This window comes from Hippoglossus hippoglossus, chromosome 17, assembly GCF_009819705.1.
Source record: "Hippoglossus hippoglossus isolate fHipHip1 chromosome 17, fHipHip1.pri, whole genome shotgun sequence".
NCBI lineage: Eukaryota > Metazoa > Chordata > Actinopteri > Pleuronectiformes > Pleuronectidae > Hippoglossus > Hippoglossus hippoglossus.
The window spans coordinates 6,570,571-6,584,331 of record NC_047167.1 but is presented as its reverse complement, the minus strand read 5'-3'; the positions used below and the strand labels follow the sequence as shown (position 1 = coordinate 6,584,331).

General features: G+C 43.1%; 1 protein-coding gene across 3 annotated transcripts in view; it reads right to left on the bottom strand.

Annotated features, from left to right (window-relative positions):
* Positions 1–343: 343 nt before the first annotated feature.
* The window catches only part of LOC117778921 (cysteine/serine-rich nuclear protein 1-like), a 17,879-nt gene continuing 4,461 nt past the window's right edge, over positions 344–13,761 (bottom strand). The window contains exons 1-6 of one of the 3 annotated variants that reach the window (XM_034614830.1): positions 8,020–8,162; positions 6,523–6,564; positions 4,357–4,595; positions 3,009–3,271; positions 2,618–2,920; positions 344–1,901 (exon numbers count right to left, since the gene is read on the bottom strand). In XM_034614830.1, coding sequence (XP_034470721.1) covers positions 918–1,901; positions 2,618–2,920; positions 3,009–3,271; positions 4,357–4,594 — 1,788 coding nt within the window. In that variant the 5' untranslated portion in view covers position 4,595; positions 6,523–6,564; positions 8,020–8,162 and the 3' untranslated portion in view covers positions 344–917. Of the gene's footprint in view, positions 1,902–2,617; positions 2,921–3,008; positions 3,272–4,356; positions 4,596–6,522; positions 6,565–8,019; positions 8,185–13,761 lie in introns of those variants that run through there. The other 2 variants (XM_034614829.1, XM_034614831.1) reach the window with 2 other exon arrangements.

Here is a 13,761-nt window from a genome sequence, read left to right as displayed (position 1 = left end):
TGCTGGTGCTGCCTGTACAGACTTTGCTGTAAATTGAAATGCCAGGTGTGAAAGCAGGGGAGAGCGGGTCAGGTCGGTCGGGCATCACTTCTGTTGCTTGAATCTGCTGCACCTCTGCTGAGAATTACTTTGTTTTTGTTTGTGAGTGTCATGGAACTTTTAACCATGGAAAAATCAGTAATGTTTTGTTGCACTTTCCAAACCTCTGGACAGAGTTAGATGCTGAAGACTGAACTGATTCCATTAATATTTGTTATGTGTGTGTGTTTATGTCTGTGCAGTATTAGTTTCCTCACCTAAGAACTGAGGATACAAAATTACCACTCATCAAACAAATCTGAAATCAGTGAAAAAATAAATAAAACAGTTTCCTTTTATTACTGCAATACAGAGACTCTTAACACAATGTGACGTGGCAATTATTTAAACTAATTCACAAAATAAAGGCTGGAACCACTAGTCAAAGTGGATGATCCTGTTTGCACCACGGCAAACAGCCAATTACAATACATATGATTTTAATGATGTCTTGAGAAATATGGTCTTGAAATTGTATCTCTGCATTGACCCTTTGGTAACTTTGCGTAACACTAACTTTGAAAATTAATGTGCACCCTTCATTCATCGAATATTCACCAATATTCTTAGTGGCCATGGAAGATATTAATATCATTTCATTTGATAGATTCATTAAATAAAATACAAAAAACAGAACATATATTAGATTACTTAAGTGTAGTTTCTCTGAAACAAAGGCAAATCATTTTTAGGCAATAGAGAAAATATCTAACTTGGAAAAAAATATTTTATATATCATTCTTTGTACATTGAAATATTCTTACAAATATATAAAAGCAGTGCTCTGTACATAAAATTCTCTCACATAGATTTTTGTTATGTTTAGAGTTTCTTATCGCCTAAAAAAGCAGATTTTCTGCGACTGAGTAAACCTGATCTGGGCTCGGTTCGGTCAGGCCGATCAAAGACTCCAGGAGGTAGGTGCTCGACTCGTACTGTGGCAGATTCACAGAGCTGAACAGCTGTAGGCTGCAAATGCTGTCGGGGTGTCTGTATCCTTTAAAGGAGCTGTGCAGCAGTCCAGAGGGGTAGTCGCTGTCGAAGAACTCCAGGTCGGAGTCGGAGGACAGACTCAGGTCCATGTACCTCCCTGAGGAATAGTCCAGGGTGGGGGAGGGCGTGTTGGGGAAGCCCTCGAGAGAATCGTTGTCAAAGAAGTCTGTGGCTTGGTTTGCGTTCTCGTCGAGGTAATCTGTCAGCGAGGCCCTGCTTACATTGTCTGTGAGTGTGTTGGTTGTAAGTGGTCCCGTACTGTCAGTAGTTGTGCTGTGTGTGGCCATGTTGCCGCTGTGCTGTGTCAGTGGTTCCCCTGTGTGCCTCAGCTGATTGCACATAGAGTAGTTATTGTTTTCAGACTCACAGATACTATGGGAACAGGGATATGTCTTAGAGTGACTCTGACTCCCAGGGAGGCGTCCTCCTGCGTCAGAGTCAGAGGAGGTGCAGGAGGATTCGGTCATGTCACTGCTGCAGCTGTTCTCCTCCACGACTAACCGCTCGGGGATGAAAGGGAAGGAAGGGGTGGGTGGCAGAGTGAGAGGAAGGCCGTCTTCCTCCATGGTGAACCCAAAGGGGCAGCTCTTTTCCTGTGGACTCTGCACTGCACAAGCCTCACCCTGGTCCTCATACTCCACTAGGTCCTCAGGAAGCTCCGCCTGGTCCTCTCGGCACAGTGTTTCATCGGGCAGGCGTCTCTCCAGTTCGAGCCTCATACCAGTGTGGATGTAATGGGTCTGCACGCGTCTGGAGTCAAACTCAATGCGTCCATGAGTGTTTCCGCAGCCGTCTTTAGTGCAGCCACATGGGAAGTTTAAGCGGTCCACCTGTATGTGTAAAAAAAAGAGTGTTGTGGGTACTTTAATGCATACAATGTTAAATGATGAAAAACAGATGCTTGTGAAATGTGTTTTTTGCTGATAAATCAAACGTTTACTGACACTATAAAGTAAAATACTTTTAGTAAAACTCCTAGAAAAAAACTAATATTACCCAGTGGGATGGGTGATTCAAATAATAATATCTTTATTTGTATAGCGCTTGAAAACAAATAATAACAGAGTCATAGAAGAATAAGTAAATATATAAAAACGTGTGACTGATTAGGTAAAATCAGGGATTGTGGTACAGTAAAATAAGTTTTAAACTGCGATTTGGATCCAATAAATTTACAGTATATGCAATATTACACCACAAAATTAATATATAGTCAGAAATTAGATTAAGATGTTAGTTTAGCATAACAAGATATAAAGTAATGGATAAATGGCCAAAACACTAAAAGTAAAGTAAAAAGGTTTGGAATAGATAACTAAAAGATGTGAATAAATAAACAGTCCAGTCTCTCCAGTCTCTGCTACTCTTAGAATGAAAGCAAACAGACCCACACCAACCAAAACATGCTCAGTTACATAAAAACATATTGTTTTTTAAAAACCTGCTAGTTTTAATGTAACAGAGGTATCATTTGTCCAAATTTCAGGTGCAGAAAACATCAATCCTCCTCACTGCAAGTAATCATGTGTATCTATAAGAGTCGTACCTGGCACTTGATTCCTGCTAGACTGCACGCACAGGTCTCTGGCTCACAGAAGCCCTGACAATCACATCCACACGCCTCTCTAGAAAGACGCAGGAAGTGAAGCTGTCTCTTCTCCTCCCTGTCGACGCGCTTCACCCCCGCCGCCTGGAGGAGCGCCTGCCGCTGTTTGGAGGAGTACGGCTGAAGGAAACCTCCGTCCTTGAGCTCTGCATCACTGATGTGGATGTCGCTGTCTTCCTCTGGGATTTGATCCACAGTCAGCCTGTCTGCTTCTATCTGGTCCATGGCTCCGCTGGTGATCAGCTGGAATCAAAACAACTGGTAGAGTGAGAAGACTGAAGCATAGATGAGCCTTCTAATACAAACTAATGTAAAAAGGCAGTGCACTTACTGTGTGCTTTAATGCCTGGAACATCTCTTCTCTTCGGTTTTCTCGGAGCCTCTCTCTACGTCTGTGCTGTTGCTCCAGTGCATGCTCAGCCACGGTGTAGCTTTGAAGAGTGCTGTGCGTCCGCACCATACCCAGGGTGGCACCTCCTCGCCTGGGCACACTGGTGAAGCCCTGGCAGCGTGGGAAACTGAACACTGTCACCCGGTCAAAGCGCACATTGCTCTGTGAACCCCCGAGCTTTGGCCTCTTCAGGATGGAGCATACTGGTTGGGTAAGAAGAAAGACACATATCATCAGAAAAAGTGAAGCACTGTCAGGATTGATCATCTGCTACTTTAAAAGTTAAAAGCATAATAATTTAATAATCAGAAAGAAACTAAAACAGATCATCAAATTTAAATAACATATTCATTTAAAAATTTCGCAATGATGATAAGCATTCGATTTTTTTTAATCCAATACAAATTTTATTTGTACAGGTTGTGATGCGATTCACCTGTCATACAGTAGTTAATGTGTGAAAGAATCATGACGTGCATATGGCCACTAGGTGACACACTAGTTACTTCACTAGAGTCACTTGGGTCAATAGTTGAACATGTATGAGGAAAAGAAAGACTGAAAAACAGCCTTCTATGGGACGGATCAACCGGATTGAACCAGGCTATACCTGCTCTTCTTTGGAGGTTTACCAGAACGTAATCAGACTCTTTCTGCTGGTTTAGTTGTTAATATCCCCCAGGTTACTGTTTTGGTTTAACAGTTTGTTGAAGACAAACTGTCCAACCTTCACATATTACTGAGGCTGAACTCACGTTGCAAAGGTCAGTAAACAACAGAGAGCAGCTGACTAATCTTGTCTCAGCTGCTCTGTCTGTCCGAGCTGCTCCACACTGGGGCACTGTTTGCACCGGTTGTGAGTCCTGGTAACTCAAACAAATAAGACTGAAACTGTACCACACTCAGAGTGCACAACAATACCTGAGTATTTTGTCATTGCAGCCCTTGTGTGCGGCTTTGTGATATCAGTATCAGGCCATTTGATATGAGTTCTTCAAAGGGAGCTTGCTATTCAAATCAATTCCACAATGCTCTATCGCCCAGGCAAATGATCTTCCACGCCACTGGACAGACAGTCCAGAGACAAGTCATTCTGGGCGCATTATCTAGAACTGCCCCTTAGGTTAGCGTTTTCATATCAGCGAGTCATCGCGGTGCTGCTGCAGGGCGATAAGAGACACTCCTATTAAACACTGATGGGAGAACGGCCAGATAAGGAGGTTTGCATTATTTGGAAAAGGGGGGGGGGGGGGGGGGGGGGGTGAAACAGCGGCCGTTGGGGACTTACTGGGTGGACTGGTTATGGAAGACAATCTATGAGGGGTGAAATCCTGGTTGTTGGAGGAGCTGCTCTCCCCGTCGGACTCCCACTCCGAGTTGGCAGGGGAGGAGAGGGAGGACAGAGGAGAGGAGGAGGAGGAGGAGGAGGAAGAGGAGGAGGAGGAGTAGCAGGGGTTGTCATCCACCTCAGCATACTTCCTCTTAAGTATGCCTCTCATTGTTTGGCTGTGGTGGTTGATATACATTCTGCAAGAACACAAAGAAAAAAGGTTTAGACATTTAACACATTATATGGTGATAAATCCACAGATCAATATTTTGAGGGGCAAAATATATAAGTCTGACATTGTGTGTCTCTATCCAGGCAGCAAGATCATAAAATGAAACATTAAACAAATCAACAAATTCATAATACATAACAACTGAGTAACACATGAACAAGTCTGTACTCTAAAACATCTATTGAAAATGACAACCGGAGGAATGACAGATCTTTCCCCTTGAAAGCTCTGCTGGTCGAGCCGGTTTCAGGCCACGAGTTTGTTTAGGCTAATTATATCTTGATAGTGATTATCCTACAAACTGATGTTTCATGAGTGTGCAAGTGTGAGCTGAAATCCTGCTTTCACATACAACCAGCTGAGCACTTGAGAACAGGAAAAAAAAATCAACAGCTCTTTTTCTTTCCCCTGTAGAGTAATTAACATTCCAATGATTCCTCAAGTTTTTTTTGTGAAGAATATGTGGAAACAGACCATCCAATGGCTATATGCTGAGGGCTGGGAGGTGTAATGTTCAACTGGCTGCTATTTTTGGATGTGTACAGGGAAAATAAATCCGAAGAAGAGTCATTTTCAGGGTTACAAAGCTAAGCAGGACTGCTGAAAGTTACTTAGTCAAAGAAAATCTAAGCAGAGCAAAAATAAACTGTTATTAGACTAGTATAACCTTTTTCAAATGTGATCCAAAACACAAAGATAAATATCACAGTAATGTAAGGGAATAAGAATAAAGATTTTGGAAGCTGGAATTAGAGCTTGTGGCATTTTGCCTCAAAAATGAATTAAACAACTGTTCATCACATTTCTTGGTATTTTATTTCCTGTCAATCGCCTAATCAATTCAGCTCTAGTTTGGTTTAGATTTTTCATTGGAAGTGATACTGACAAATCTGTGTGGACTCGTTCCAGTATAGGCAACAATAATACAAGCAGCTGACCCGGATTCAGACTGACCCTCTGTTAAGTCCCTGAGAGAAGGGAAGAGAACGTTCAACTTAACATGAGCCACGGAAAACAGTACAGCTTGTGCATTTACTAAATGAAGAAAGAGCACGCCAGGTGACCAGTGACATTTCTCCTGGTCAGGAGGAAGCGGTATGAACCAGTGGCTGCCATTTGTGTTTGCACAAGACAGCCTGTACTCTGCCACTAATACACAGGCATCTACAAGACAAGCGGGTTTCTGATAATCTGTAGTAAGCAAATACTTAAAAACCAATGAGGCTGTGTGTATGTGTGTGTGTGTGTGTGTGTGTGTGTGTGTGTGTGTGTGTGTGTGTGTGTGTGTGTGTGTGTGTGTGTGTGTGTGTGTGTGTGTGTGTGCGTGTGTGCAGTCTGAGTGAGCAACTTCCTGGATCTATCAGCAAATAAGAGGTGAAACAAGAGACAGCTTATTGTGCCATTTCCCAGTTTACACAGTGGAAGCCTGCGCTGCAGAGACAGTGAGGTGTAAAGGGATTTATCTGCACTGAAAACACATCCGCGCTACTCTTCAGCGTTCCTAAAAATAAAAGAAAATGACAGCATTTCTAATTAGCTCTCCACCGCAGTGGCCGTCTCCTGTCCCAATTACATCACATGTATTACATGTAATATCTGACAAGAGCAGAGAGACTCTACTGTGCATGTGGGTACCCAGAGACCACATCAATAATTTAAAGGTTCAAAGCAGCAGCAGCAGCAGCAGCAGCAGCAGCAGCAGCAGCAGCAGCAGCACTTGGTGCACGTGCGCGTTCACGTGGAGCAGGAGGTAGTGGTGGGGTTATACTGCATTAATGTACTGGAGTAGTTAACAATAGGTGTCTTGTGCAATGTGCAATCTGTTTACAATGTATATATTACTCATATTCTATAATTCTTTTGTGTTTCATGCGTTTATATTGCATTTTTACCTTTCATTACTTTGGTCTATTTATTGACTGTCCTCTTTGCTACTGTAACACCAATATCCCTAATGTGGGACTAATAAAGGATTATCTCATTGTACCTTATCTTATTTTATGGGGGATAAATGAGTGCAAAATATGTTTACAATAATATCAGTGATGTGTTTGTTCAATCTTTAAATCCCCACAGGAGTGTCACACCTAGAGGTTTGATTGGAGGAGAGCAGAGTCCTCTTCAATTATATTAAGTTCAATACATTGTTATTTGTATGGCGCCAAATCGCAACATACTTTATCTTAAAGCACTTTACATTGTAAACAACAAAATGGTAGAGAAACCCAGCGGGTCTCCTCTTAAACAGGTGGAAACCTCCAGCACAACCAGACCCAGCGGGACCCACGTGCCTCGTCCGGTTGGGGTGCGGGAGGAGAGAGGGAGTTTCCTGTTTGTCGTTTGTCTCCCTCCTGCCTCCTCCTGTCTCCCTCCTGTCTCCCTCCTGCCTCCTGACTGTCTCCCTTCCTCCGGTCTCCCTCCTGTCTCTCTCCTGTCTCTCTCCTCCCTCCTGACTGTCTCCTGTCTCCCTCCTGTCTCCCTCTTGTCTCCCTCCTGTCTCCCTCCTGTGTCCCTCTTGTCTCCCTCCTGTCTCCCTCCTCTCTCCCTCCTGTCTCCCTCCTCTCTCCATCCTGTCTCCCTCCTCTCTCCCTCCTCTCTCCCTCCTGCCTCTCTCCTGTCTCCCCTCCTGTCTCCCTCCTGTCTCTCTCCTGTCTCCTTCCCGTCTCTCTCCTGTCTCCCTCCTGCCGCCTGTCTCCCTCCTGTCTCTCTCCTGTCTCCCTCCCTCCTGTCTCCCCTCCTGTCTCACTGTCTCTCTCCTGTCTCTCTCCCTCCTGTCTCCCTGTCTCTCTCCCTCCTGTCTCCCTCCTCTCTCCCTCCTGTCTCCTTCCTGTCTCTCTCCTGTCTCTCTCTCTCCTCTCTCCCTCCTGTCTCCCTCCTCTCTCCCTCCTGTCTCTCTATCCCCTGTCTCTCTCCCTCCTGTCTCCCTCCTCTCTCCCTCCTGTCTCCCTCCTGTCTCTCTCTCCACTGTCTCTCTCCCTCCTGTCTCCCTGTCTCTCTCCCTCCTGTCTCCCTCCTCTCTCTCCACTGTCTCTCTCCCTCCTGTCTCCCTGTCTCTCTCCCTCCTGTCTCCCTCCTCTCTCTCCCCTGTCTCTCTCCCTCCTGTCTCCCTCCTGTCTGTCTTTACAGCCACAGTCTCATTTCAACCACAGTAAACTTCCTCCGCTGCTCCACAACACGGACTCGCTCCGACACGAGAGCTCGTTCCCGTCTCTGGTGACACAACAACACAGAACGCGTGAACCTGAAATATCCACAGTTGAAACATTGGTGCTGAAGGTCCACGAGTTCCCAGGTTCCACAGTAAAGCAGCTTCCCACACAAAGTCAACACAAAGTGATCAGACAACGATCTCCTGCTGATTATTAACCATCAGTCAGTTAGTAACTCACCAAGTCCAGGGCAGAGGCATAATAAACAGAGGAGCTGAAAGAGACGCGGGTTGATCGTCCTGTCCTCAGAGCAGCTGAGCAGTGTGTGTGTGTGAGTGTGTGTGTGTGTGAGTGTGTGTGTGTGTATGAGGATACACAGTTGTACTAGTGTGTACATGAGAGCTGCCAGAGACACAACATGCAGAGGCAAGATAGTTCACCCCTGATCCCGACACACACAGCTCGCGCATGCGCACAACCGGCGGTAAAACAAGTTAGTTCCTTATAGTTTGTGTTGGAAATAAGCAGAGGTGGTAAAAGTACTCACGACCTGTACTCAAGTATAAGTGCAGATACCTGTGTTAAAAAGGGCTCCAGTGAACGTGTTGGTATTGATTCAAACTCTTTACTCAAGTAAAAGTAGAAAAGTACAGGTTCTGAAATGCACTTTGTTTTTTCCTCCGGCTTTATCTGTGCAAAGCAAACTGAGACTCATGTCACATTAATACAGTTTGAAGACTATTTACTTGAACCACTCTTACTTCAATTAAAATTTAAAAAACCAATTTACTACAACAGGGGTTAAAGCAAGAAAATATTTGTGAGCATGAAAAACTGTCAAGGAGGTATTGAATGAAGTATTCAGGGGATGGTAGTTTTGTTGCTCTGCTTCGTCATAGAAGTTATCAACATTATCAGTGATGATGTCAAACTCTTTACTCTCTTCCATGTAATTACTCCCTGTCAAGGACATTTGTGCTGATCCTCTTCTCTGCGATAGATTCTCCCTCTCTTGTCTGTTTCGTCTTGATACGTGCTTTACGTCGTTATGTATGTTGCGCTTGATATTCACCGATAGGTCGTCTTTCCTGTGTTAATGTCCATTAAGGTTGAAATCTGTCTTGATGTTGGAAATGGTAATAATTAACCACAAAAAACACAATTAACAAGCCCGTTTTGACAATGTTAGGAGTCGATAGTACAGATATTTGTGTTAAAATGTAGGGAGCAAAAGTAAATACATAAGTCCGAAAAATACATATTCAAGTAAAGTACAGATACCTAAAAAATATACTTAAGTACTGTAACCAAGTATTTGTACTTTGTTACTTCCCACCTCTGGACATAAGCTATATAGAGTGTAAGTGACTGTCCGCTTTCAGAATGGCTCTGGTTCAAGAAGTAGATTTCCCATTTATTTTCTCCATTGACGTGTAAAAGAAGTACTTATGAAAAGAGTTGGAATTATGGAATGATGCCGACCAGCTACGAGATGAGTTGTGACCATATAACATTTGATTCAAAATCCTGCTGTCGAGCTCTTTTTGTATGACAGGGACATGGTTCACCTCATGAAACAGTAACATTGTTTGTACAGATTCAAACACAACATAATTCATTAATCTTAACAACTGAACATCGTCCAGATAACATGTACAAATATGAGACAACCACATACCTCCAAAACATTTCCTATGCTACATCCTCTAAGCTAATGCTAGCTTTGGGATTAGGGGGGGATTCCTCTTGCATCGCCTCCTCTCTGCAGCTCCCCTGTCTGTCTTGACGCAGACAGTGACACACTGAGAGGCAGAAATCATGACTGACGCTGCTCTCCACACATTCCTGTCTGTTGTGCTCACACTGCACTGTTACCAACAGTGATGATGGTGGTAAATAGATCACATGTAAACATCCAGCTGGTGATTATCATCAGAAGGAAATCAGGCACAATTATAAAAGAGGAAGGACATGTGAACTGCCACTTGAGTTCCATGTAATTGGGCTAGAGGGGCATTTCCTTTATTATCATTATTCAAATTAAAAGAAACAAATTAAACTTAGAGGGTGGACAAAGCGAGCAGAAGGCCCCAAAGTAAGATGAAATAGTTTCAACGGAACAAAATAGTTGTGGTTGAATTTAACAATTAAGTGTTAAGTTGTCTGTAAGTCTCCTATTTTATGGCCTTTCTTTGTTTCCATAGACAGTCTGCTGTTTCATGTCTGTAGAAACGGCCTTTAAACCTCTTTTGAAACTGGTGCTCAGACCTCCATTAAAGGTGACACACACTCCTTGGTATTCATCTTACATTACTGTAATATGACTCATTGGTGTTCCTCTGTGATGAAGATTTTATTCTGACACTCCTAAACTCCAGGAAACTCCCTGAGGCGAAGAGGAGCTTTAGATGGGCAGGATTATGGATTTGGGTGAAAAGCCTCTGCCTCTTGTGCTCAAAGAAAAAATCCTCCTCCCTGCTTCCACGCTTTTACTCCATTTCTTATAAACAAATGTCAGCATTAACGGAAGTTTATCAATGCACATGTATGCACACACTCATTTTGACCTCTGAGTTTCTGCAGGGAGTCTCCTGTCCGAGAAAAAGTAAAGCGGCTGGATTAACATTCCAGTGTCTCTCCTTTTAAAGATAATCATAGGCTACTCTGCGTCCCCGACTGGGATGGACATGACGCCTGGCGCACAGAGGGGCAGACCAACAGAGCGTCAGATTAACAGATGGACCGACAGATGAACGGACAGACAGACCAGACCAAAACACTCTTGAGCTTGAGCTTTGACCCCTGTGTTGGCACACATCAGCGAGGAGTAAAACAAAAACGGCACTAAAACTAAAATACCTGTGGGTCTGTGGCTCTGGCCGGAGGAGGGACTGCTCGTCCTGACCTCAGCTCTGAGTGGAAGTGTGTACGAATAGTGCGACCCACTTTGGCTGGGGTCAGTGCAGTGCATGTGTGTGTTTTCTATTCCACTGCCCTGTGTGGGTAGTAAACACAAGTGAGAATGTACAGCAGAGGAGAGAGGAAGGGATTAATACAGAGCAAAATATAACCAAACTTGGACTTTGTGAATAAATGATGGGTGTGTAAGTTTTCCATGCAGCTTGAGGGTATGATCAGTCTCTGAGGTCTCAGAGTGTCTTACTCATCATAACACATGATCAAAGTGCTACGTGAGGCTATGGGCCTATTTATGGCACAATCACACTGTGGGGACAAAAATACATTTGTGCAATACAGTTGGAGTTTCCTGTTCCCTTTGCTGGCTGCTACCACGCACAGCAGGACTTTGTTGTGTGTCCGGAGGTTGGTCCAGACTCTTCGTCACGCTGCACTCACAGAGATGGAGATGAGTCATGGAGGACAATTTACATTTCACTTGAACAACACTGCAATGGTCATTTTTTTAGTTTAGCATGCAGTGTAAATACAGATGGATTATATCTTTAATCACTTTATCGAAGTCTGCATGACCCACTTTACTAACCTGATGTCTTTATCATACCATTCACATGTCATAAGAATGAAGAAGTGACATAATGCGCCACAGAACAGGTTTATTACTTATTATTCACTGCCTGATGATCCCGCCTCTTCACTGCTCGTACCATCACACAACAGTGAGAGTAAAATATTACTCTGATTTCGGTCCAGAGTCTGTGTTACACAAGTGGAGCGACGCCTGCGAGCTACTTCAGGCAGCCAACTCGAGCTGCGCTGCTCCAATCATGTGACATACATCATGTGACATACCTCACTCTCCATAATCATCCACAATACACACCCACATTATTAGGCGGTCTATTTAAGCAGAGAAAAATGTCACATCACCCCCTTTGGTTGCCCTACTGCTGTGTCAGTATTGCTGGGGGGGGGTTATAAGTATTTGCTCATCACTCCCATTCATATCTATGTAATCATATCTGGGGGAATGATTAAGTCGGAGCCTAGACGCCAAACACTAACCTGTTCTACTGTTGCAATAAACATTTGAACGTGAGTTGTCTGACTGAACTTATGGTTAACCTACATTCTGGCAGCCTCTCAGGTTTCTGCCACTGGCTCTCGTGGCCCCGTTTCCTAAGTCAAGCTGTGCCAGCAATGGCCCACATACAGCAATATACTGACGGAGTTTGACAAAGCTTCGGGCGTGTGAAACTGTGCCCCAGATTCTCCTTCCTTCCCATGGATTCTATCTCAGGGATTTAAGCCTCGTTTTAATGACCACTCTCAGTTTTCCTGGGCACAGCAGGAAGTATCAGGTAGTGTCGGAGTGTGTGCGTTGTTGCTTTCCAGTCAGGTAATAATGTCAGGTGCCAACTGGACCCACGTGCTGCCTGGAGATAATCTTGTTTTCCTGATTCATACTTCCTTGACTACAGTATCAAACATGACAGACAAATATACAGTAGTCATGATAGAAGTACTCAATTGAAGTAAAACTGCACACAATGTAGAAACATTTAAAAAAAGTAAAAGAGGTTAAAATTATTACCAATCAATACACTCAACATAATTTCAGTCGTATATTTAGAATAAATGTATATAGAATAACTATTATATACAGTATATCATAGATAAAATATAGAATATTATATGCAATATATAATATATGTACATTCATTTGATTATGTAATATCCGTATCTGCATGGATGGATGGATGGATGGATAGACAGACAGACAGACAGACAGACAGACAGACAGACAGACAGATAGATAGATAGACAGATAGATAGATAGACAGATATCTATCTCTCATCCCCCTCTCTCTCTCTCTCTCTCTCTCTCTCTCTCTCTCTCTCTCTCTCTCTCTCTCTCTCTCTCTCTCTCTCTCTCTCTCTTACTCCACAACTTCTCTTGGAAATGTCACATGTGCACACGCTTGCTCATTTTTTTTTGTACATAGCCTCTGATGTCATATCTTGACAGTCATCACCATGGCCACAGGGGCAAATATCGCCCAGCTGTTTCTATTTTAGAGGCTTGAGAGGGAGGCAGTGGAGCTGTATTTTTGTTTTCATCATCATCATCATCATCATCATCATCATCATCATCATCATCATCACCAGTAAAACTGCTATTAACAGTTTTTACGTCACAGGTGTTGGCTCTATGCATTATCCTTTATGTGAATTCAGGTTCACTTATCTTTTTACTTTGTGCATTTATATGTCTGAAGCAGTTATGTCATGTTTCTAGTTTTAAAAACGTTTAAATGTGCAGACTTTCCCGGTTTAAGCCCATGAAATCTTAAGCAATTCAAACATCAAACTTCATTTTGGGACAGCCAAAGTAGAGTAGTTCCAAACACATATAAACGTTGGAAAAACTAAACAACAGTACTTCCATAAATCATTATTGTCACATCTGATTATGCTATAAACTGCCTTATTTGTCCCTAAAGGGAAAGACATTTTTGCTGAAATGTTGCTGACTAGTCATAGTTTACTGTTGTCCATCCTTTGCAAGTTGGTATATTTAATAACTGTTAATAACTGTAAGGTCATGTGTAACGGTGAATTAATCAGCAAATCACTTCAGTAGCCAGCGGGAGCTTGGGGCAGTTAGCTACCAAATGCTTATGTAATGATGCTTTGACTACGAATCACGGTTGCTTCACTGTCAATGAACATGTAGCCTTTTTAAATAAGTATTTTATACAACATTAATATAATATAAGAGTTTTTTGTCAACACTGTACTGGCATATTTTATTATATTTTATTTGAAGTTTGCACGTGCAGTGTAAAAATTCAGACAGTTTTCAACATGGCAGTCGCACATTTCTTTCCGTGTGGAAACATGGTGGATGGCTTCAAGCAGGAAAGTGATCGGGGACAGATTGAGCTCTGGTTGTGGCCATGTTTCAGGGAGAGAATATGTTAACTGCTTTTTTTCTGCCAAGATAACAACAGACAATTGGGTTAAACCTCAACTCCCCACCTGTAAACCCCTAACATCTAA